Source organism: Juglans regia, chromosome 13 (genome assembly GCF_001411555.2).
Source record: "Juglans regia cultivar Chandler chromosome 13, Walnut 2.0, whole genome shotgun sequence".
Taxonomy (NCBI): Eukaryota; Viridiplantae; Streptophyta; class Magnoliopsida; order Fagales; family Juglandaceae; genus Juglans; species Juglans regia.
Genome location: NC_049913.1, coordinates 38,015,113 through 38,040,854, shown reverse-complemented (window position 1 = coordinate 38,040,854; position 25,742 = coordinate 38,015,113). Strand labels below are relative to the sequence as shown.

General features: G+C 35.7%; 3 protein-coding genes across 3 annotated transcripts; all 3 read left to right on the top strand.

Moving 5' to 3' along the window:
- Window positions 1-6,770: 6,770 nt before the first annotated feature.
- LOC109002543 (probable pectinesterase/pectinesterase inhibitor 61) lies at window positions 6,771-10,726 on the top strand. The gene is made up of 3 exons (XM_018980334.2): window positions 6,771-7,960; window positions 8,378-8,514; window positions 9,672-10,726. The coding sequence occupies exons 1-3, from the start codon at window positions 7,005-7,007 to the stop codon at window positions 10,370-10,372; spliced, it is 1,794 nt and encodes a 597-aa protein (XP_018835879.1). The 5' UTR covers window positions 6,771-7,004; the 3' UTR covers window positions 10,373-10,726.
- Window positions 10,727-15,014: 4,288 nt separating this feature from the next.
- On the top strand, window positions 15,015-15,512 carry LOC118344253 (uncharacterized mitochondrial protein AtMg00310-like). The gene has a single exon (XM_035684405.1). It carries the CDS (start codon window positions 15,015-15,017, stop codon window positions 15,510-15,512), a length of 498 nt encoding a protein of 165 aa, XP_035540298.1.
- Window positions 15,513-17,699: 2,187 nt separating this feature from the next.
- Window positions 17,700-24,362, top strand: LOC109002544 (SEC12-like protein 2). The gene is made up of 10 exons (XM_018980335.2): window positions 17,700-18,177; window positions 18,650-18,744; window positions 19,653-19,803; window positions 21,627-21,718; window positions 21,899-21,998; window positions 22,286-22,361; window positions 22,466-22,586; window positions 23,093-23,209; window positions 23,318-23,385; window positions 24,088-24,362. The coding sequence occupies exons 1-10, from the start codon at window positions 17,872-17,874 to the stop codon at window positions 24,171-24,173; spliced, it is 1,212 nt and encodes a 403-aa protein (XP_018835880.1). The 5' UTR covers window positions 17,700-17,871; the 3' UTR covers window positions 24,174-24,362.
- Window positions 24,363-25,742: the final 1,380 nt, after the last annotated feature.

The window sequence follows — 25,742 nt, the reverse complement described above, 5'->3', positions numbered from 1 at the left end:
ATATAAATATCTTTTAGTCTTACTTCTTAATACAACATAAGCCTATAAACAATTAATTAACTTTTTACTTAAATGCATGTAAAAATAAATAAATTATTATTCATCATGTAAAATACATGTGATATACAAGATGCAATCAACTACATATTACATTGTTTAAACTAATTTGTTAAGAATATTACAAAACACATACATTGCTTTAATCAAACTCTAATACACAACAAATTGTTTGCAAAAAATTAAAAAATTTTCCATCAATTAGCTATTCTTCCAACAATTACTGAATAGCTCTCTTGGCTGAATCAAAAACTAGTATTTGATGTTGTTGCACGCTATATGGGAAAATGAGCATTTGTTACAACCTGTACAAACTAGAAGCAATATCAAAACGGCGTCGTTTTGATACCGGTTTTTATTTATAAAAAAAAAAAAAAAAAAAAGATCCGAGTACCTCGGATTTGTCTGGGTTTTTCAACTCGGGTTCTAGCCAGGGTTTGATTTGGGTCGGAACCCGATTTTTCGGGTTCCAGACCACTCGACCCGGATGAACAATCCTAATTCCTATCCACTTTCTTAAACACCTGTTATTTCTATATTTTGGGAAGATTTTTTGGAGAAATCTTAAAAGCCTCCTCTCATCCGGATTCCTAAATTAGGGATTTCATTTAGGGTTGCTACTGTACATATTGGAACCACTGTACATCCCTAATCGAGCCATCCGTTCCTCTCTTGCTGTTAGTCCCGCGTGAAAATCTGTCTCGAGTCTCGATTGCCCTCGATCTAATTGGCCCTCTCACGCACCGTTTGCCACCATCTTCAAAGGCCCCTCTTCATCGGTCGGATTTCATGTAAGTCTTTATCATTCTCTCCCGCACAAATGCACTTCTTGTTTCAGTTTCCTCCATGTTTAAACTATGTCCTTCTCTCTCGCACAAATCAAACACACTCATTATCTCTATCAGGTATGGCTTTCATCTGAGACACTGCACAATTTTGACTTATTGGTTGTATGTATTTTGATCTTTGGATACTCAAAATTGAAAACCGTACATTGTGAGCTACTCTAGGGTTTCAATTTGGATCTTAATTTTTCTTCACCGCAGCCATTCGAGGGCCGATATAGTTTAGTTTGGACTAATTTCATCAACTGCATTATTCTGGTTTGAGTAAATTGTGTGTACCTTTAAATCCATTCATACATTGTTTGTTGGCCATTTGAATTTTGTGTTAGTTTGCCTATTTAATCTCTTTTTTAGTTTCTCTTTGTTTTGATTCTATTTGGCAGCCCGGAATTAATGAATTTTGTGTTGGTTTGCATTGATAACCATAATGTTACCATGTCGGCTTTGTTGGTTTGCATTATTAAATTGTTAACCATAATGTTACCATGTTAGTTTGCATTGTTAACAATTTTTTAGATTATTACATTGTTAAATTGTGTGTGCGTTGGTTTGCATAATGTTGTCATGTGTGTTGGTTTGAATTTTGTGTCGGTTTGCATTGGAGAAATTGTTAACCATAATGGTTTGCATTGATAACCATTTTTTAGATTCCCTTTGTTTTCATTCTATTTGGCAGCCTATAATGCTATGAATTTTTTGTTAATTTGCATTGTTAACCATTTTTTAGATTCTCTTTCTTTTCATTTTGTTTGGCAGTCATTCCTTATGGATTCTCTCTACTGCTTTGGGTATTGATTTCATTATCTATACTGTGATATATAATTGATTTTATAATTGGATTTTTTGGGTATTCAAAAAAAAGCCCTACATTGTTATATGTTGCTCTAGGGTTTTAATTTGATTTCACTATCTTTGCATTCATTATCTTTCTTTTATGGACTATGTCTTCTGCTTTAATTGATTTCAATATCTTTGTTATCATTGTTATCATTTTCTTTGTTTTCATTGATTTCATTTTTGTTGTTTTCATTATCTTAGTTTCCCTAACCCACCATGATCGATCTGGACTAATTTATAATAATGTTTCATGTGATGTTTATAACCATGATTATCCACCATTTGTTGCCTCTTTTATTTCTTGATATGTGAATGATGCTACATAATAATTGGTGCATTGATCATCACCTTGCAGCTATCAAAATTTCCTCCACGACTCTTTTGCTTTGTTGTTTTATTTCTCAATAATTATGCAGGCACCTTCAATCAAGTTACCTCATTATATTTGAGATATATTGCTTATCTCATTGGTGTTTAGTTTTACTTTTGTCCTTTGCAACTTTTGGTGTTTATTTAGGTCTATTTTCCTAGGTTGCATGTCTAATGTAAGGTTGTGGTGATGGTTCTAATTACTCAATGGGAGGGGATTAATTCACAAGTATTTTTATTGGGGTTCTATTGATATGGCAAGGTAATCCGAACCCAGATGGCCACTAAATATTTTGTGATAGTTTTCACAAAAGGCAACCGGGGTTTAATGTTTTTCAGTCATTCGAGGTTGGGCTCCTGTCTTACACATGTTATAAATAAATAAAAAACCATTATGAACTCCATGGAACACACATTTGTTATAGAAGCGGATGTGAATGCTCTTTTTCATTTAGCATCGATTCAGTTTCTTTACTATCACTATCTGTTTATTAAGTAACTAGGATTTATTCATGTGATGTTCATTTATTCGACACACAGCCATTTTCTATTACGATCATTAATTCTTTAGTTTGTCATTTCTGTTTTGACCATAACTTTCTTACTTTCTCATTTATGTTTTTATGTTCTTATTCATTTTGCATGCTGCTCAGTATTGTATTAGAACATTCTGTTTTAATCCATATATTACTTCTCTCATATTTGTTTTGACAAAGCCTTGTGATATTTGCATGTTGATTTCCTGTTGTTTGGATTTTGAAAATTGAAGAAGCTTGGCAGACACGTTGTGAATTACCGATATGAATTAATTATTTTATTTGTCGCTTTAGAACATTCTGTTTTAATTGATATATTGCTCATTTTTGTTTTGTTGGTCTTAATCATTTGTTTGGATTTTGTAAATTATATTTTTTGGTGTTATGTTGTGATTTAGTAATATCACTCAGTTTTCTTTGTTGGATTAAAGCATGCTTGCCGTTGGATTTTCCTTCTCTAACCCCCTCAGTTGTGACAATCACAAAGTCTCGTGGAGACAAAGGAAATTTGGTACATACCTCCATGGCATGGTAACTCGTACGGCCAATAAGTAGTGGCAACCGGTTGTTGCAGTCATTTGAAAGTGCCAAATTTCCTATATGTTACCATTTGATTCCTGAGTCGCTTAGCAAAATCACATTTCCATTATTTTTAAGTGTCTAATATGTCTACCAACTATTGTGTGTCTATAATTTGTTAGAGATTGATTCACAAGACCATGGACATTTGTACTTCACCAATCTTCTCAGTCAATACCCTCAAATTGACCACACTTACAGTAATCAAAGTGAACAATCTTGTGCGACTTTCGATGACTCTCCACCCCCCACCCCAAGTAGAACCTCTCTCCGTAAGAAAATCAACCAGGGGTGCAAACTTCACCCCCAAAAAAGACAAGTTACTTGTCTCAACATGGCCGAATACTAGCGTTGATGCCATCCAGGAAACGAACCAAAAATACGCCCAACTTTGAGAAAAAAATTAGTCAATACTTCAATGAGTATAAAGAAAGTACAACTGAGCGGAGTGTTGGATCTTTAATATATCAATAATCTGCCATTCAAAGTGTGACCAACAAATTTTGTGTTAAACTAACCAAAGTCGAAGAGTTGAATCAAAGTGGCATAACCGAGCAAGATAAGGGCAAAAATATTACCGTTATATAAAATAACAAAAATATATTACCATTAGACAACATTAAGAACTTGAATTAATTTTTTTGAGATTATCTTAGTTAATCAGCAGCACTTAATTAATTTAGGGCTTAATTGCTTTCCTCCGTGGTAGTCTATTCATCTTTAATTTGTAGACCTATTTACTTATTGTCGTTAAGTTCACTCCAAATGAACTCATGCAAATTATCGATCAACGTACTAATTATCACAAAACATTAATGTCTGATCAGAGAAAATTACTTGAGAAACAAACATGAAGGCAATCGCCAAAGCCCAAAAAGATTAAAAAAAAAAAAAAAAGGTAGAAAAAACAGGCTAAGCCAGAAATAATGAGTTGTAAAGATTACTCTAAACAAGGTCAACCAAGTCTTCATGCATATTAGGTAGCAAAGTATTTTCCAAATTATTCACTCATGAAATAACATCTAAAAAGAGATAATTAAAAAATCTGTAGCCAATTAATTCTAACTCATGTGTAACTCGTCTAACGTACTGTGCATCGAGCACTAGTACCATATATTGTTTTTGTTTGGAGGATATAAAGCAGCGCCATATATATGGATATATATATATATATTAATAAAAACCAACATATAATATATATATATATATGCATATTAATATTATAACTAACTGATGAACCTTCTAAAAACTGTTTAGTAGCAAATAAGGAAAGGAGCCTTCTAAACATTTCAACTTGCCTAATTTTATATATCTATAAATATATATATATATATATAGATACGAAATTTTCATGCTTCCCTTAATATCTGTAGAAAATATATGTTATATTAATTAATATAATATAAAAGAAGATGGAGAAGAGAGAAAGATGGAAATAAGAGGCTTTGAGGGTTACATTTTTACTATGATGAAGTGTCTAAATACATAACATATATCCTTATTTATAAGGGAATGGAACTAAAGAAATAATAGAAATACAATCAATCAATGATACTAATTGATATTGATTGATTTACACAATAAATTAAATATGATAGAGAATAAATTATATTACCATATATACATATTAAAATATTATGAATATTATATTTTAAATATGATAATATTGTATAATAATATTTTAACAATATCATTAATACATATATGTAATCGTCCTATCTAGTTTCTTGAGTCGACATTCAAAAGATAGTAAATCATAAGCTGATCATCGATCTCTGATTAATATTACAGAGTACGTCTTTCTACATAGTACATGATCATCATCATTTGTCAGAAGCCTAAACATGCATGCAGGTAATAAAACATTTTCTATTAAAAAAAATACTTATATATAGTCAATTATTTTTTATTAAAATGATAATTTTCTATTAAAATGACTCGTCAATTCTTATTATAAATTAAATAGTCATCTTTGTCGTAAATTATAACTCTTCATAATTATTTTGTTTTTAATTTTTTTTTTTTAATTTTTAGTGTTCCTTGCAATATTTTGAGCAAGTAATAAAAGAATAAATTATTTAAATTTGTGTGCCTTCAATGCCATATCGATCGTCTATGATACATAGGACCATCATTTTCAGAATCCTATCTCATGCATGGGGGCTGGTAGGGTGGGTATGCGAATTAAAGGTTTGGGGGGATCGAATTAATTACTGCACCCTCTTTTTATGAAATATTAATTTTATTTATCCTTTTGGATTGATGATACTTTTTACATATTACAATACAAGTCAATTACAAAAAAGTCAAGTCAAGCTATAGGCCTATATAATATCACGTACGTACCATTTATATATATAGAATTAATTAATGGTCTGCATCTATCTATATATCTTGCCCATTGTTTTATTACCTGACTTGCTTTCCAGTTTATCTTTCTTCCTCACTATTGTAAAGTATACTTTACTAAAAAATAGTAAATATGATTCAATATTCTTGTTTTATTAGCTCACTTGCTTAAAATTTCAAAGTCATTTTATATAATTTATTGAAATTAGAAAAAATCAATAAATTAATAAATAAAGAACTCCTCATGTCACCTATAAACCTAGCTATATATGATCGACGATTCTCTCGTGATTGTAGATCAAAATTGACCACAAAAGAAACAAAAGCTTAATTAATCAGAATGATCCTGATCTCATGATAGTCTCTGCATTGGCATGTAATAGATTGATTAAAGATGAGATGAAATAGTTTTAGATGAAAATAAAAGTTGAAAAAAATATTATTTTTTAATATTATTGTTATTTTGAGATATAAAAAAATTGAATTGTTTATTATATTTTATGTAAGAATTTAGAAAAGTTATAATGATGCGATGAGATGAAATAAAACATTTTCTGAATCCAAATAGGCGTAAGGGACAAGCTGATGATTTTATATAATATGTAGAAGGAAAAATGTATGCAAAAACAGAGAGTTAGAGAGCTCATGATCATAATCAAGACGATGGAGAACGCCCAAATAATATTGGCGCTGACTCTAATTAATTAGGTCCAGATCGAAAGGTATAAAGAGCTCCTAACTTTGGTGAAATCAGTACCCCCAATCACAGAAAAGAAAGAAAGAAAGGTTTCTTTTTAAGTCCCAAATCCACTAACTGAAAAGTGAGAACTTTTATGAGCATATGAGTATACAATGGACGAAAGAATAGGACTTAGCTTAATACTTAAGAGAATGCAGACGCAGTGCAATATGCACCGGCCTCATCCCCCCCCTCAACCTCCTTTCACTTTACCCAAAATCTCACTTTCCTAAATCTTTTATGTTGTCCTTAATTATATGACTAAATCGATGGAACCATGAAGGAAAGAAGACCAAGATCAATGAAAAGCAACCACATTTAGGCTTAATTTGGGCGTAAGATATTCTCAGATATTATTATTTTTATTATTATTTATAATATTCTATTATTACTTTTCACTACTTTTTTTTTCTTTTTTAGATACTATTCAATACCCAAAAAACAACCTTAACCCCTCTCTTTCTCTCTCTCTAATCTTTGGGCTCGCTAGGAAGTAGCGGCCAGCTCATGCTCTCCCTAGACATCGACCTCGCACCAACCTCCTTTACTCAATCGATCCCTTCCTCTCTTTTATATATTTGGTCACACTACTACTCATGCGCCCATTCCACCTCCATTGTTAAACCTTCGTAATTAGCTCTATCTCTCATCTCTTTTCATAAACTTGGCGCTCTCTTTGACGACCCCAGCAAAATGGAGTACTACGGCAGGCTCCAACAGCCTGACACGCTGGGTGAGTCATCCAGAAGCCACATCCATGTACCGGAAGACGCCAGTACTATACCCTCCCCACAGCGCAGCAGAAAGAAGAAAGTGATCCTCCTATCACTGCTCTCAGTCGCTCTAATAGTTGCCGCTGCGATCTCCGCCGTGATTCTGATCGGGCTCCCTGGCGGTGTGTCTAACCGACCCGAATCGGCAATCCACCGCAAGCCCACCCAGGCTATCTCCAGGACCTGCAGCAAGACCCGGTATCCGGACCTCTGCGTTAACTCCCTGCTCGATTTCCCGGGCTCGCTCACCGCGTCGGAGCGCGACCTCGTTCACATTTCCTTTAACATGACGCTGCAGCGACTGAGCAAAGCCCTCTACTTCTCCTCCGGGATCTCCTACGTCCAGATGGAGCCACGCGTACGTTCCGCCTACGACGACTGCCTGGAGCTTCTCGACGACTCTGTGGACTCGCTCTCCCGTTCGCTCGTCTCAGTCTCCAGCACCACCTCCACCCAGGACGTGCTGACGTGGCTGAGCGCGGCGCTGACTAACCAAGACACTTGTGCGGAGGGGTTCGCGGACCTGAGCGGGTCCGTCAGGGACCAGATGGCGGCAAGGTTGAAGGACCTGTCTGAGCTGGTAAGCAATTGCCTGGCCATATTCTCGGGGGCCGACACGGACGACTTTTCTGGAGTCCCGATACAGAACAGGCGCAGGTTAATGGAAAACGATATGTCGGTGGAGAATGAGGATGGTTTGCCGAGATGGTTGAGCAGGAAGGAGAGGGAATTGCTGGATATGCCGATATCGGCAATACAAGCCGATATAGTGGTGTCCCATGACGGGAATGGAACGTATAAGACGATTGCAGAGGCGATCAAGAAGGCACCCGAGCATAGTTCTCGACGGACGATTATTTACGTGAGGGCAGGAAGGTAAATTCAATTCACTTTTCCTATGTTTTTCAAAATAATAATAATCATAAATAACTTTACAGCTGTATATAATTGTCCACCTTATTATAATTGTAATAGTACAACGACGGTGGTTAAAGAAATTAATAATTATATATGGAAAATTTATTTAGTTTCCGAAGTTTTTGGTATTTCCTTTGGGGCAGTGATAATTGACTCATTGACTTCGCCTGACTAATCATGCTCTATACTCTAGTTGATTTTTACAATTCTCTTTTCAAATTTATTCGTATTATATATTAATGTATAAAAAGTCTGTCACATCAATTACCAATTTCTTATATAGTAAAGTAATATATTTCAATTTTAAAAATTAATAAAATTATTTTTATTTTCATAGTTTTGGTATTAATTAATAGTTGTTGTTTTGTTTTTAAGGTACGTTGAGGAAAACTTGAAAGTGGGAAGGAAGAAGACGTACTTGATGTTTATAGGGGACGGGAGGGGTAAGACGGTCATCTCGGGTGGCAAAAGTGTTGCCGATAAAGTGACGACATTCCACACCGCATCGTTCGGTAAGTTGTGCTCTACGACGATTGTCTGGCAGTTCCTTTGTTGTCGTATAATTTTTCTATTATTGTTCTTTTTGTTTTTGTCAGTAAGAAATCTGTGGGCCATTACTGTGCATGATGTAGGAAGTTGCACGTGGTCTGTCCCCTTCATACTTTCATGCCACTTAGATTCCAGTTATCGGATCCATCCATTATTGCATGTGGCTCATTTGTTTTGTCCATTTTGGTCGGAATTGCCCTCTTAAAACTCCACTTTCAAGTGATCTCAGCCAATTTATTTTTTAGAGTTGAAGGGGAAGCTAGAGTCACTATAAAAAATAAAAAATATTTATAACAAATTATTTACCATGAAAATAATTATTTGAGATAAAAATAAATAAAAAATAATCATTATCACAAAAAAATAATTTTATTTTATTTTATTTGACAGTCACAGTTGAAGGGTATAATTAAGTTGGCTCGTTTCTCCAAGCATGAAAGCTATGTTCTTCAAATGCTGTTTGTTTCTAGTTTTTTCAACCTGGGATGTTCTCTTTTTCAGTGTGCACAGAAAATCTGGAAAATTATGCAAATTCTTGTCGTACGTACATCAAATCATGCGTATTAGTCTCACTTGTAAACGTAAATAGACATCAACACCGTCCCAAAAATAACAGGTGCCTACAAATTAGAGAAAGAAAATCCAATTGTCGGTGTGGGTCACTGATATAAAGCGAATCGTAAATCAGTTTTGTGTCTTAACAAAAGTCACCGCAAACATAGGTAGCCTTTGTTTTTTCATAGGGTCGGAAGGGCAGAGGACTTTTCTTGAATTAAGTAATTAAAGAGGATGTTTATTTATTTAAAGCCACTGAAATTCCATTTTAGTACTCCAATACTATTTACTTTAATACTAGATCAAGTCTAGACCTCCGAGCTCCTATATTTATTTATTTATTACAGCAAAGTTATCATGCTTTCCTTTATACTGCATGTTGAGAATTCTAGATACAATCTGCACAATTTAAAAAAAAAAGAGTTTGTTTTATTGTTAAAAATTTAATTTTTTTTTAGATAAATTCTATATTTAGTTAATTTTTTAAAATAATTATCCAGCACTTACAATTACAAATATTATTTCTCTAACTCATGTTTTCATGGACCTACGTACTGATTTTCAGCGGCAACCGGAGCTGGTTTCATTGCACGGGACATGACATTTGAGAACTCGGCAGGACCAGGCAACCACCAAGCGGTGGCGCTTCGTGTTGGTGCGGACCATGGCGTGGTCTACCGCTGCAACATCATCGGCTACCAAGACACGCTCTACGTCCACTCCAATCGCCAGTTCTTCCGCGAATGCGACATCTATGGCACTGTGGACTTCATATTTGGCAACGCTGCCGTTGTGTTCCAAAACTGTAACATCTATGCTCGCAAGCCAATGCCCCAGCAGAAGAACACCATCACCGCCCAAAACCGCAAAGACCCTAATCAAAACACCGGCATTTCCATCCACGCTTGCCGGATCCTCGCCACCTCCGATCTCGAAGCATCCAAAGGTAGCTTCCCGACATATCTAGGCCGTCCATGGAAGATGTACGCCAGAGTTGTCTACATGTTATCCTACATGGGTGATCACATTCACCCACATGGGTGGTTGGAATGGAACACAAGTTCGTTCGCTTTAGATACACTGTACTACGGCGAATACATGAATAATGGTCCAGGAGGAGCAGTTGGGCAACGCGTCAAATGGCCGGGGTATCGAGTTATTACGTCGAAAGTGGAGGCAAGCAAGTTTACCGTTGCACAGTTTATTTATGGCTCGTCGTGGTTGCCGTCTACCGGAGTGGCATTTTTAGCCGGGCTCTCCGTTTAAATTACACCAGTAGTGTATAATACTAGGGGGTGATAATGCATAAAATATAGAATTTCTTAAATCCCGATCATCATTTTCAAGTCAAAATGCTTAAATCAATTAAATTTGCCACGTCAAAGTGTGACAAGATTTTAACTATTTAATTTAAAAATAATAACTGGGATATGAGAAATTATATATATATATATATATGGTATAATATATAGGGTAAGGAGAATCTCAAGATATCGATGGAGACAACTGAAAATTTTTGTCTTTATTTTTTTTTTTTTATTACCTCTTCTGTATTAATCAATAGCTTAATGTTTATGTGGATTTCTTGTATTATAAAGGTGGAAGAATTTCTTTTATTTATTTCTTTGCTTTGTGAACAATGTCAAACGTTAAGGCCTAGTTCACTTTTATAAAATTTTTTATTTTATCTTATCTAATCATTATAATTTTTTTAAATTTCTATACAAAATATAAAAATAATTCAAATTTTTTAAATTTTAAAATAAAAATAATATTAAAAAATATATTTTTTAATAATTTTTTATTTAATTTTTAATAAAATATATTTTCTCATTTTATCTGCATAACTAAAAGAGTTCTAACTGTGTGGATGGAAAGCGTACGTACCATGCCACAAAGTTTTTATCTTGTTCTCTTGCATCTTGTGAACGCGTAGGTAGGTTTCTTTTTAGAAAAAAGTAAGGTCGAGATTTATCCTATTTTAATGTTGTCGGTGGCAGTTGGAAAAGAAGAATTTCTTCGGGCCAACTAAAAAATGGCCCACATCATTAAAGCTAAAGTTCAATTGCATTGAATTCAGGCCATTAGCTTAATTATCTTATGGGCTAGGACTTTTCTCTTAGCTCCAGTCCAAACTATGGCGTTGGCTTTTACTGGAAAAGTCCGATCAGAAAGGAAAATTTTTAGGAAATGTTCTTATCCTGCCTTCCGATTAGATGTCACTATGTTTTTATATTTTCGAGATTTGACGACTACAATAAGATTGTATTTAAATTTACTTCATCGTGTAATGGTAAAAATTTTGTTTCATTTATTTCCAATAATTTTAAACCCAACTATCAGCTCTCATGCCCATATCTAAATGAGTAGTAATAAATACATAACACTTTACACAACCCATGTTATAAAATAAGAGTATTTTTATAAAATGATGTTAGTTTTATAAGGTATTTTATAAAAATACTCTTCTTTTTAAAATATTGTTGTGTAAAATGTTGTGTAAAGTGTTGTGTGTTTATCATTTTTCTATCTAAATAGAACAAATGAAAATTATAACTTCAGAGAAAGACTTATTTGCAAGTTTGTTTATTTGATGTGTAAGTCTGTCACGTCAGGCAACTGTTTTCAATTTAAAAGTAATTGATGTATGAAAAAGTCTACTTATCATCTCCTACATCACACATCAATATGTGATTTATCAATTTTGTCCATGTTAAGAGATGATTTGATTCCTGTTAAAAAATGCCTCTACAAATTGTTCGCTCAAGCTGTGGTTCTGCCGCTTGAGCAAAGCTTTAGACAAACAGTTCACTCATCATTTGTTCGAGAGTCAGCTTGAGTAGGACCCAACCCGAGAGTTCACTCATCACTCACTCAACACTCAGCTCAACCAAAATGCTAGCCCTAATGTTTGCTTGACCCTCGCTCTGACATGCAGCTCGAGCGAATGTTTAGTTTTAAGGCTTCATGCGCCGTATAATATAAATATATGTTATTTTCATTATATTTCATAATTTTGACACTTTTGAGCAGCCAAATTACATAGAGAGATTGAGATCCTTTTGTGAGAATCCTAAAAGGCTCATTGGGTATATTGGAGCTCTGGGATTAAAGATTTTCTAATTGATCTCTTGTACTCCTCCTTTGTTGAAAGTGAATTGACTCATATTGAGCCAAATCACTTAAATCTTGGTATTCTATGTGTGTGATTATCGTTATTTTCTTTTGATTTGCTTCTGCTATTTCACTTTAACTTAGTAGTTGATAACCAGTTAATCCCAACAGCCCATTTAAACACACATATTAATGTGTAAATATCTATTTTTAAATAGAAGAATAAAAATGATAAATCACATATTGATGTATTTACATCTCGGCGTGCAAATACCAAAACATTGGTACATAACTTTAACCTCAAATCCTTGAAATTTTACTGTATGTGGGATTGGACAAATTGCATAAAGTCACTAGCATTTTAACTTTGTAAGGGCGCGCGATCACTTTCGTTCTCGTATATACATGGCTATTTATTCCCTAGTCCTTGGTGCCAAGCGGTAAAGGGACCACCTCCTCTGCCGAGACGGCAATGTCACTCGAGCTGGAATTGATTCGAAAGGCATTATTTATCCAATTGATACGTGCCACAGGCCAAATACCACATAAATCTCATGTGGTTCTACCCAAAATTTATCATGCCAGCATCCAGGTATGGGTGATCTGTTTGTAGATATGCATACCCCATAAATAATTTCACTTTTGTGATTCTCTTCTGCCAACCAATATTACCAATCAATACCAACTTCACTCCCCCATATATGGTTTTGACAATGTTGGATATGAAGGGCGTTAATTTAATACGTACGTTAATTGTGCCTAGCGAACTGAGTTGTGAATAATTAATTGCAGCCTATACCGTTTGTGTTGCGATACAGCTTTTAATGACATACATAGGAAGTTCGCCTGTGAAATTTTAGAAATTCATCCGAAAAAGAAATTGTTTTATCAACTATAAAACATAAGGTATAGGCATCTTTAAATTTGTCACTTGCAAAAGAATATATAATAAGAGCTGGGGCGATTCTAATGCAGTTTGGCAGGACCTATAAACTTCTTGAGCCATATGCTAAAAGGTGCGCACTACATTTATTTAATTACATATTTGTTTGGGATGTTTAGAGAATTAGATGAGACGAGAAATCTATTAATAATAGTGAAATAATTTATAAATAGTAGTGAAATAGTTTGAGTTATAATATTTGATGAGATTTTGATAAATGAGAGATAAAAAATTGAATAAAAATATTATATAGTTAAAATATTGTTAGAATATAATTTTTATTTTGAGATTTGAAAAAATTAAATCGTTTTTTATGTTTTATTTGAAAGTTTGAAAAAGTTGTAATGATTTAAGTAATGATAATGTGAAAAAATTAAAAATATGAAATTAAAAAGTGTATGTTTGAGATGTGATGGGATGTTGAGATGTGGAGATGAGATGGCATGAGATGAAATTATCTCAACATCCAAGCAATCCCTTATAGTCGATGGATCTTATTTTTTAGCACAGTCCAATATTGGAAAGACTACTAAACGACTCTTATGGAAAATGATAAACACAATATTTTTTACAACCTTTTGCACAGTCATGTTTTTGAAGGAGTGGTATTTTTATAAAATAACTTATAAAAATAATATCATTTTACAAAGAAAAATGATATTTGCAGTTATGGAATACGCAAGCACCGCGCAATCCGTAAAAAAAAATGAGTAAATAAGGGGACTCACATGAAAAAAAAAAAAAACTAATTTTTTAATAGTAAACCTCACTCTTTTTCAAAAGAATTGTGTAATATTTGTACATTCCACGATTATTTCAAGCATTACTCTTTTACAAAAATACCTTCACTTTAAAATATGGAAAACTAAAAAGGGTTGTTCGTGCATTTAGTATCACAATTTGAATATAGAAATAAAAAATAATTTGAGTTTTTAAATAATAATAGTACCATATGAGTTTGCGAGTAACAAGCTCCAAATGCACAAATCTTGTATAAGTCATTTATAAAAATTAGATCTAACTATAAATAAGTGAATTTTTCATATTTTTTTATGATAAGGTCCAATTTTTTATAAAAGACATAAACGAAATATTGTACATTTTAGACTTATATATATTATTATTTATCTAATACAATATAAAAATTTTAATAAATTTATTTTTGTAAGATTATCTTTTCTCTTTCTCAAATATACTATTAGAATTCTAAGGTGTATTCATTCCCCTTCATTCTCAGTTTTGCTTAATGGGGTTCCACAAGAAGTGTTTAAATCTTTTAGAGGTCTAAGACAAGGATGCCCTTTATCTCCTTTTCTGTTTATTATTTGTGCTGAAGCCTTAACTGCACAGCTTCAAGAAGCAGAGATGAAAGGTACTATTTCAAGGGTCCCATTGGCTAGAGGGAAAGTAAAGATGAATCATGTGTTCTTTGCCGATGATAGCCTTCTTTTTTGTCGAGCCAACATGCAAGAATGGATGAGTTTAAATCAGATTTTAAAGGAATATGAGGAAGCTTCTAGACAAAAGCTCAATAGACAAAAGACAGCCTTGTTTTTTAGCAAAAATACCAAGCATCTAGCAAGAATTTATATCAAATAGGTTACTGGGTTAACTGATACATCCAATTTGAAAAAGTACTTAGGCTTGCCTTCTCTCATAGGTAGGTCTAAGATAAGAGAGTTCCAAGGTATAATTGAAAGGGCTAGCAAACGAATTGAAAATTGGAAAACTAAATTTCTCTCACAAGCTGGAAATGAAATATTGCTCAAGGCTGTCATTCAAGCTATTCCAACTTATAGCATGAGTGTCTTTCCTTTACCTAAACTTCTTTATAATAAGCTCAATTCTATGATGTCAAATTTCTGGTGGGGCTCTCAGGATAAAGCTACTAAGGTGCAATGGAAAAATTGGGAGAATTTGAGTTTAAGTAAAAGGGATGGAGGGCTTGGCTTTAGAGATCTAGTGTCCTTCAACTTAGCATTATTGGCTAAACAAGCATGGAGGTTGCTCACACAGGAAACACCAATAGCAACTCGAATCCTTAAAGCTGTGTATTATCCTAACACTTCCATTCTACAGACTCAGGCTGGTTCTAGACCTTCATTTGCTTGGAAGAGTATTTGTGCAACAATTCCTATTATAAAGGAAGGTTATATTTGGCAGGTTGGGGATGGCAAGAGTATTAAGGTGTGGGAAGATAAATGGATTAAGAGAGAGGGGTCCTGTACAGTTCATTCACAAAGGAAAATTATGTCTGAAAGTGCAATGGTTGCAGATTTAATTGATACTAATGCAGGATGGTGGAATGTTCAGCTTATAAAAGAGATTTTCATGGCAGCAGAAGTATAGCAGATTTTGCAAATACCTGTTTCACAAACTGGTTCTTCAAATAGATTGGCTTGGAAAGGCATAGCAGATGGTAGTTTTTCTGTACGAAGTGCTTATCACCTGCAAAGACAGAAACAAGGAATCAGAAAAGGGGAATCATCAAACACAACTGACAAGAGAGAATTGTGGAAGGGTATATGGAATATGAAGACTACAAATGCTGTTAAAGTCTTTACATGGCGTGCTTGCAAGGATGCACTACCCACCAAACATAATTTATGTAAGAAAAGAATAATTACAGACCCTACTTGTCCCATTTGCCTTCAATCACAGGAAACACCAGGACATGTTCTCTGGTCTTGTCCCTCGTCTCAAGATGTTTGATGTTTGGCACCTGTTGCAAAAAGCTTCTATAACAGATGAGGAGTTTGGGAATATTTTTATGCAAGTGCTTAACAGAATTGGACCTCAGGAGATTGTTTTCTTTGCAGAAATAGCAAGGTCTATATGGATTAGAAGAAATAAGTTTATTTTTAAAAATATTTTCTTACATCCATCAATTTTGTATAACAGATCTTTAATAGCACATGAAGACTTCATCCAAGCTCATACTCAGATTGAAGGTTCAAACAGTATCTGAAACCAGCAAGCTGGTATACAATGGCAACCTCCTCCAACAGATTGGTTAAAACTGAATTGGGATGTGGCAATTAGGAAGACAAACCAGAAAATAGGTGTTGGAGTAGTGTTAAGAGACCATGAAGGGGATGTTTTGGCAACTTTTATGCAATCAGTAACTTTTTGTGTGCAGCCTAGTATAGCAGAGGCAAGGGATTTGGTCACTGCAGCAGGTTAGTGTAAAAATTTGGGTTTGCAAAATGTGATTTTTGAAGGAGACTCAAGGCAGGTTGTTAATGCAGTGAAGAAGAGAAGTGATTAACATGGTATTCTGAATTGCATGGTGAGAGATACAAGATTGATCTTGGCTGATATAATGTGGGATATTAAACATACTAAGAGGGATGGAAACAAAGTGGCACATTTATTGGCTCAACAGGCAGCTTCACTATGCAATGGAGTTATTTATCTTGACAATGTAATACCAAGTATTCTGCCTCTTGTAATGGCTGATAGCCATAGAACAGTTTTATGAAATGAAATAGAGGTTTTATTCAAAAAAAAAAAAAAGAATTCTAATAGAAAAAGGATAAAAGACAGTCGCATAGAAAAAGGATAAAAGGATAAGTCCACCTCCTGAACACCCACAAACATATCATTTTACCTTTTTACTCTCATTTTACTTACAGACATGTCGTTCCAGATTCCGTCCCTTTGTTCCCCCCCAAGTCCCCTGCTTCCTGGCCCCTAACTGCCGGAAAAAAAAAATTCCTATCGCAAGAAAAATCCAAGTCCCGTACTTTCTACTCTTCACTGCACTAAGAACTTAGACTTGGGCATATTCCGATCGGCAACACAGGAAGGAGTTATAAGGTAACTGTAGCAACTAGCCCCCCCCCCTCTCTCATTTTTGTAATCTCACTGTAAATCAGTCGGCTGTAATCTCATAAGGGATTAGAGCTAAAAAGTTGGGTTAGAGCTAGACATTAATGTAACTAGCAATAGTATTAGCGATTGTCTGGGAGAGAAACCATATGGCTTTCTAAAGTTCTCTGTTTTCGACTATTTGTGATGCAAGTATGTTCTCTGTTATCGGCTATTTGTGATGCAAGAGAAACCATATGGCTTATAGTAGAAATTTTGGCCCAGTTTTCTTTTGCAGCATGACAAATTGCTAGAGATGATTATGCAAGTACGTTGGCGGAAGTTTTATTCTCTCCATGCATTTGAAGGATGGCTTTGAATCTGATTTACACCAACATATGAAGTTGATATATTAATATTTTTTTGGAATTACGGAATGGTTGATGACATGTTGCCTATCGGAGTCATCATGGCCATTCTTAATCTGAAAATTGTAGCAAAAATTGTTTTACTCAATTGCGATCTTGTGACTAAAGACCAGGAAGCGTACTTGGAGAGGGGGGGCGGCGGGAAGAAGAAGGGGACGGAATCTGGAACATGTTTTCGAGTAAAATGAAGGTAAAAATGTAAAATGATTCCATACATGTTTTTACGTAAAATGAGGATAAAAAAGTAAAGTGACATATTTTTATTTTAATTGAGTGTGCATGAGGCTATGACGGGTATCATGACCCGTTTCCAAATGTGTTATTTAGCTTTGTCATCGCGAAGGAAATGTCTGAACAGAGTATCGGATTCATAAAGGTGTAAAGGAAGGTAGCTCTTCCAAGAGCTTATTAATTCCTTGACTTATTCTGCTGGAGAAGCAAAGATCTAAGTGGCACTCCGATCAAAGAAAATGGGGAGGAGCAAGGGCCTGGACACTCCCAACTTCCAGAAATACGGCCTCCCTTTCTATTCGGCCGCTTGGGTTCCGTTTAAGAGCATCAAATTCGAACACGAATCCTCAGGCCAGGAGGAAGACCTCAACCAATCCAGCGATCAAATTTCCAGAGGCGACGGATCTTCTCTGGCTCCGGAGTCCTCCGCCGATTATAACTACATCGTGTTCGCCGGTGGCGGCGGCGAGGGCCGGAGTGGAATCCCGAACGCCGTTGTTCTTGCCCGATTCGACTACACATCTAACGTTCTCTCCGATCAGCCTGTAAGAATTTCTCGTTCAGATTTGAGTTTTGGTTATTGAGTCTTTTTTTCTTGTGCTGAGTTGTAAGTGGAATAAATTTGGGGATTGTAGAATTTTGGAATCGCTGTTGAATAATTGTATATATATTGATTTTTGGTATCAAATTACATGTAAGTCTTTGCTTGCCTAATGTAAAAACTCCATTTTCAGCTAGCTTAGTTTTAATTTTAAGGTTCTAGAGGATCAATGATGATAAGATCACTACTTCAACCTAGATAGGTCTTATCTCTTGTATACCATCCGGTGTACTTGGGCTATGCCTATCTCTGTTAATAACATCGTTTACTTATAAAAAAAAAAAAAAAATGATGATAAGATCGTTAGCTTCCGGCGTTCCCCAATTGTTCAAGACAGTCATGGATTGCTAAATATATTTTATCATTTGAGATGATACTTTTTCTTCTATTTATAAATGAGTTGTCTTTCATTTCAGGTGGCTAAGCTTGGAACTGGCTCTGATTTGCCTTATAGAATGGGGATTCATCCTGGTCGAGATGGCCTCATTTGTTCAATGCCTAAGAGTTGCAGGTATTCATTCTTTCCATATTTTTCCAGAAATTGACAAACATTATCTAAGGAAAATTATCTCTAGAGCGGCAAAATCACAAAGGTTATGTAGCGTAGGGAAGTTCAGAACCTATGAACTTTTTGTGAACAAAGGTTATGTATCGTAGGGAAGTTCAGAACCTATGAACTTTTTGTGAACATTTTAAGTATGTGTTAAATTTCTGCTTATATATATATATATATATAATATATATATGCAGCAATCTCAAAGTTTCTTCTTCTTCTTCTTTTCTCTTCTCTCATAACACGATTAGCTTTCTTGTGTAAAAGGAAAAGGGTTTATGATGCTGTAATAGGCTTCCGACAAGTCAGATAAAAGCAGAGAGAGAGAGAGAGAGAGATTCTCAGTTAGCACCAGAGGTATAGTTAAGACAAGAAAGAGAAGCAAAGAGCATGAGAGAGCACGGATATTCCTCCCCTGTTAAAATCATGGCCAGGCTGTTTCCAAAATTTGAAATGAATTTCTCATTACCGAACACATTTACAAAATGCACCCGCCTGCATTTGAACTGTATCTTTGGTATATCTATGCTTCATAGCTTAGAGATGATTGCAATGAAATCATTTAAATTATATAGACCCATTTCTCTTCAAGATCCTGGAATAACTCAATTAAGAACCACTAGGGAGGACCTCAAATGGGTGTGCTATTGTGTTGGATAATATGGAGGCAATTAACGTCATTGTGGCAGTACACGATCTAGAAACTTCATTGTGAAAAACTTGTTTCTCAAAGATATGCTTGAGCACTTAATTAGAGTCCCATATTAACAGACTCTGTGAAAATAGTTGAGTAAATTAACCCATTAGTTTTGTTCTATCCAGTTAATTGAGATTTGTTGATCTATTATTGAGTTCTTTCAATGCAGATGGTTCAAATGGGAAGTAGAAAAGAGCGAGGAAGTTCATAAATTGGGTTTGAAGCTGTCTGATAAAGTGCTCACCCAGTTGGAAGATGTTGGACAGCAATTAGCATTAGCTTTTAACAAGGAGGGTTCTGCGCTTGCTGCTGGTGGCGAGGTAGATGCTGTCTTTCAACATTTTTCTCATAACTTAACAGACATTACATGTCTTGTAACATGAGAAAGTGACATTTCAACATATTACGTTCTGACTTTCGGTCTGATTCTGCACTAGAGAGATGGTCGTCTATTAATTAAAATAAACTCAGAAGTTGTTTGGAGTGTCGGCAGGTTTGGAGGGTGGGATGAGACACAAAATTCTCATCGCATCTCATCTCATTATTACACCTTTTTCAAATCCCCATACAAAATATAATAAACAATTCAACTTTTTCAAATCCCAATTCAACTTTTTCAAATTCCAAAACAATAATAATATTAAAACATAATATTTTAAACTTTCAAACAAAACACAAAATTCTCATCTCACTTCCCAAACCTGCCTGAAGGGTCTCTTTACACCACTGTCTTTTCTTTTTTTTTTTCCATTTATGGGTCTCCCAAGGTAACATCTCCTTTGCATCTCAACTAAGGAATGCTCTATACACGGTATGAAATGGTGGGACTAAGATAGTAAGATAAAACTTTGCTGTTGATGACTATAAAGGAGCATCTGGCCCTTTTATAGAGTTTTACCATGAAAGGAATTATTTTACCAGCCTCATGTAACCAGAATTAAAGTGAACTTGTCGTGGGCCTAACCATTCTTTCGAAAGCTTAGCACTGTTGGATACTGATTTAATTAAGCCCTCAACCCTATGGATTGCAACATTCCACCCCGGTTCCACATCCAACTTTCATGGAATGTCCACTCTATCAGCAAGTGACCCAATCTTTTTCTTTCAGCTGCTCCACTTATCGATATTCAATGACTTAAGACTACACCCATTCGGAATACCCATAGATTTTGATCATGTAGGATACCTCTCCGTGACTCGAGCTCGTGACATGGTGTAGGCTCTTATCTCAATTATTGCAAGTCTAATTATTGTTTCAAAAGTCTACTTAGCAAAAAAAAAAATTATTGTTTCAGAAGTCCCATGCCTATTAGATATTGATGATTTCCTTTTACCCTTAACCCTTAGGATCGTGAAAAAAACCAAGCATTTCAATGTGAAACTAATTTTTTTTCCTTATTTTCAGCTGTTTTTGCTCATCTTCTATTTAGAGAAATGATTTGTGCAAGCCCCATACAAGCCCTTGTTAAAAAGTGGACCCCACCTAAAAAAATTGTAAAAAAAAACTATTCTTTATTTGTGGGACCCATCCTCTCGTTAAATTAATCGATTTATTCTCTCTTGTAAATTACTCGATTTCACTTAAAAGAGACTCCCTTGTTTCTTTTGAGCCATAGTGTTTCATGTACTCCCTCTCTGGCATGTTCTGAATACATAACTTTGCTTTGGCAACACTCTGAAATTGGCATGGTAGATTATATCAGAAGGTTGACGTTAGAATAGTTTTCTGGTTTTAATGCAAATCTTAATGAATTAGCATCTTTTTCTTTTTTTCTTTTTTTTTGTGCTAAAAAATGTGGATTCAGGTTCTTAATTCTGTTGGTTTCGTTTGAATTTTATAAGCTTTGTTAGGAAATACATCATAGTCATCTACATAAACAAATCAGAATGCAAGTCATGCAAGTTTGCTTTCTACAACTAAATTCTTTTCTTTGGAATACATTGCCTGCTATGGGGTCTATTCTCCGGTTTATCTTTATATTCATTGGCTGATTTTTGTATATTGTTCAATGGAGTTAAGTTTTGCTTCGTCCCTGGACTGAAAGCTTGATTTCCATTATCTGGATTTTCTTTTCCAAACTTTGTCTCTTGTTTCATGCAGATATAAGATGCCATATGATGATCTGAATTCTGTGCAGTACAGGATGGAAATTTGAGGGTCTTCAAGTGGCCTAGCATGGAAATTACTCTCAATGAGGCTGGCGCTCATACCACTTTGAAGAACTTAGACTTCAGGTCTGATGGCATGCATTTGAAATTTCACTCTTAATATTACGAGATTTAGAGAAAAAAAAAAAAAAGGAAATTTGAATTTATACATACTACCTCTCTTTTAATATATCTTTTAGTAAGCACATGTTGCATCCTTTGTCTGAAAGGAAGTTGTGTTGACGCTCTAGTTTGGTTTTATTGCAGCCCTGATGGGAAATATCTTGTCTCCTTAGGAAATAGTGGCCCTGCCAGGGTTTGGGATGTGACATCCTCAACGGTCATAGCTTCACTTCCAAAGGAAAATGTAAGCAATTCATTGAAATTTTCCAATTTCCAATGAAGGAAAAGCTCATTTTCAACTTCAGTTGAAACCAGATTGATACTTCGCTTTCTAAGTTGACAGCCGCTTCCAGTCAAGTATATTTGGTTGATGTTTTTAACATGCAGTCATGGCATTATCGATTGTGGGCTTATTGTGGAACCACCTGGCCATGATGTCAGACGCTGTCTATTTGAATTAAGTTGAAAGGAGAAAATTCACACCTTTCCTTTGATTTGAGCTGATAAATTTCCTATCATCTGTGCATACAGGATGAGGTTTTTTGCTCATGTAAATTTTCTGAGAGTAGTGATAAGAATCAGGTCCTATATATTGCTGCAGTGACAGGTGAACATTCAGATGAGATGCCATCCTCCCAGTTTATGGTGAAAGTTTTTGTTGTTTACATTACTGTTTAATGAGCTGACCACTGTTATCATTATCCTACATAGGTAAAGGTGGGAGCATCGTGACTTGGAATCCAACCACGTGGAGGAGGATGGGATCCAAGCCTGTTGCTCGGGACACAATTTCTGCCTTTAATGTTTCACCAGATGGAAAGTTCCTTGCTTGGTAAGATTCACTTGGCTAGTTTGAAGCGCTTTACGACATGATTTGTCACCCTACATTCAATTATTTTCAAGTATTGGTATTGAATAGATATGATTGTGCCTTACATCACCAATTATCCTCCACCTATGTCGTCTACAATGGAAATCCATATAGCCAATGCTCAACTCTTTACAGCGAAAAAGAGTGAACTTGGATGCTTTTGAAGACATCCTGCAAGATGTGTTCCCAGGCCACTGGCTTTAAGACAGACAGTCTATCATGACAGCAAGCTGTTGTTTTCAAGATCACCCGTTCGTCACAATAATTACCTTTTTTTTCAGTATTGATATGGCTAAAGCAGGCTTTCTTGGTTGAATCCTTTGCGGGGAGGATCTCCTCTATGTGTGAAAAAGAGAACCAAATCTTCCTTTCCTTCCATAACAATGCGTATTGTACAACTATCTAACACTTAACATGGAACTTAGTCAGTTTTTAACTTATCCTCCCTTTGATTGGTTGACATTCAGCGGGACGACTCAAGGAGACATTTTGATTTTAAACTCAACCAGCATGCGGGTTCAGACAATGGTTAGGAAAGCTCACGTTGGCTTTGTAACTGCCCTGGCATTCTCTCATGACTCAAGGTATCAATAAGCAAATCTGCTCTGCTTCTTAATAACAATTATGCTGTGCAGTATTTCCCTTAATAGGAATAAATAATTTGGTGATGAACCATGAAACTTTGAATATAGGGCTTTGGCTTCTGTATCCCTGGACTCAAGTGCGAGGGTGACACTTATTGAGGAGAGGAAGAAAACGGGTATGTGCATTCCTTATTTTCTGATGTATCGAGTAAACTATCTCTGTTTTGTTGGGCTGGCAATGGTCAACGCGATCTACAGCCTATCCAGTCACTTGATAATATCTGACTTCAGCTCAAATTGCAAATTTAGGCCTCAAGGATTAGGGTTTTCATAGCTTCGTTGCTTTAGTTGAAAGGATAGTTTCTCTAATGGAACTGACATTGAATTTGGGAAGAATGAATTTAATCCTGAAAGCTTGATAACGGCCAGGAATTGAAATGTTCAAGAGAAACCTGGAAGGGAGAAGGGACAAGGGAGAATGTGGGGGGTGCATTCAGATATCTAGGAATGGCGAGAGACCTGTGCTAAAGTAAAACTATGTTTAAACATATCAGTAGAGATTCATCTGGCATGTCCCTTGTGTCTTGCCATCGCTTCTAAAGTTTTAATGGACACGTATTTCTCATTTTAGGTTACACTCTGCAACTGGCTCCTCGATAAATTTTCCGAAACATATTGGTTCCAAGCCAAATGTTCTTTCATCTAGTAAATAATTGGAGTTAATGCACTTGTAAAAAATATAGGTTCAACAAGAAGTTGGGTTGAACCAGTTGACCGTCTTGATGGAAGGATGGAGTCTGTAATTACTAATTCTTTCGACGTGTCTGATAATCTGTTGTTGAGCGGGGATTCACTCCAATTTATTGATCTTCTTGCAGGTGGATTGAGCTTATGGGTCATTGTGTTCGTCATTCTACTCGCCGTTGCTGTATATTTTATGAAGAATGAAGGAATCCTTAGCTAGAAGTTGCTGTTTTATTCTGTTTGAATGAGAAATTTGTACCAGAACTCCAAAATTGTACCGATTGTCAATAAGCAGTTTTGGCCCTTGTTTGAAATTCATGTATGTTTCTTGAAAGAAACCCCCTTAAATTAGCAAACAAAAACACTATATGCAACTGGTAGGGAAAATGAAACGTGGCTTTTTGTATTTTCTTCGGTCTTCAACCAGGCATTTTCCTCCCTCCATTTGACACCGAAATCTTGCAGCGCCTGGTCGATGGTGAACATTGGGGTGCCGTCTCTGCCACAAGTGAAAAGGAGTGAAGCAAAGATGCTGCCAGCGCGGGAGCCAGCCACGACGTCCAAAAAGTCAGAAATGCAGGCATCTGGGTTACCGGATTTGCGGCAAATAAGGTGTTAAGAACGTGAGACTAGAATAATTTTATTCTCAAATGACTTGTTGATTACAATGATACACTGTTGATTAAATAGATAAAGGAAGTTAAACTAAATATGGAAATAAACAAATGTAAGGAAATAACTGATATTTACAAATCAATGGAAATAACTGATGATTCCTTGGTTGATTTTGTGCAAATTGAAATCCTGAGAATTGGATTTGATTGTGTCAATACTCTCCCTCAAGTTGGCGCATGAAAATCCGTAATGCCCAACTTGAATAAAAAATGATGAAAAAATTCTCTGCCTAACGGTTTAGTAAAGATGTCCGCAATTTGTTCATGTGATGACGTGTGGACCGCAGTGAGTCCAAACCGGATCTTGTCTTGAATAATGTGGCAATCAATCTCAATGTGCTTGGTGCGTTCATGGAACATAGGATTATGGGCAATGTGTAGAGCAGATTAATTATCACAGTGCAAACTGAAAGGTTCAGGATGAGGGATACCAAAATCAGTTAGGAGTTGTTTCAACCAGATAAGCTCGCATGTGGTGACAGCCATGGCACGATATTCAGCTTCGGCGGAAGAACGGGCTACGGTCGTTTGTTTTTTTGTGCGCCATGAAATAGGACTTATGCCGAGCTGAATGAAAAAACTGGTGGTGGAGCGACGAGTGGTGGGACAGCTGGCCCAATCAGAATCAGTGTAGGCTATAACATGTAGAGGGTTGGAGGACGGAAAGAAAATGCCTTGGCCTAGGCTGCCTTTGATGTAGCGAAGAACACGAGTGGCGGCTTGCATGTGTGGAAGGAGAGGAGCATGCATAAACTGACTGAGGATGTTCACGAAGAAGACAATATCAGGACGAGTGATGGTCAGGTAGATGAGTCGGCCCACAAGTCGTTGATAGGCACTCGGATCAGAAAGAAGGGGACGATCTTGATTGGTGAGTTTCAAATTTTGTTCCATGGGAAAAGGAGCGACTCGAGCACCAAGTTGGCCACTGTCATTCAGTATGTCAAGAGCATATTTTCGTTGGTTAAAGAAGATGCCTTTTTTGGAACGAGCAATTTTGAGACCAAGAAAATATTTGAGGGGGCTAAGATCCTTGGTTTTGGAAATTGGTGGAGAGAGCACGTTTGAAGACCTCGATTTGGGAGATATCATTGCCAGCAACCGGGATATCATCG

Bases quoted from the DNA above. Each gene is read 5' to 3' on its own strand.
- LOC109002544 (XM_018980335.2), top strand. From the start codon at position 17,872: ATGGGGAGGAGCAAGGGCCTGGACACTCCCAACTTCCAGAAATACGGC. The intron at 18,745-19,652 runs GTATTCATTCTT...CTTTCAATGCAG, and splicing joins TCAATGCCTAAGAGTTGCAG to ATGGTTCAAATGGGAAGTAG. The intron at 21,719-21,898 runs GTCTGATGGCAT...GTTTTATTGCAG, and splicing joins TTGAAGAACTTAGACTTCAG to CCCTGATGGGAAATATCTTG.
- LOC118344253 (XM_035684405.1), top strand. From the start codon at position 15,015: ATGTCAAATTTCTGGTGGGGCTCTCAGGATAAAGCTACTAAGGTGCAA.
- LOC109002543 (XM_018980334.2), top strand. From the start codon at position 7,005: ATGGAGTACTACGGCAGGCTCCAACAGCCTGACACGCTGGGTGAGTCA. The intron at 7,961-8,377 runs GTAAATTCAATT...TTTGTTTTTAAG, and splicing joins ATTTACGTGAGGGCAGGAAG to GTACGTTGAGGAAAACTTGA. The intron at 8,515-9,671 runs GTAAGTTGTGCT...ACTGATTTTCAG, and splicing joins ATTCCACACCGCATCGTTCG to CGGCAACCGGAGCTGGTTTC.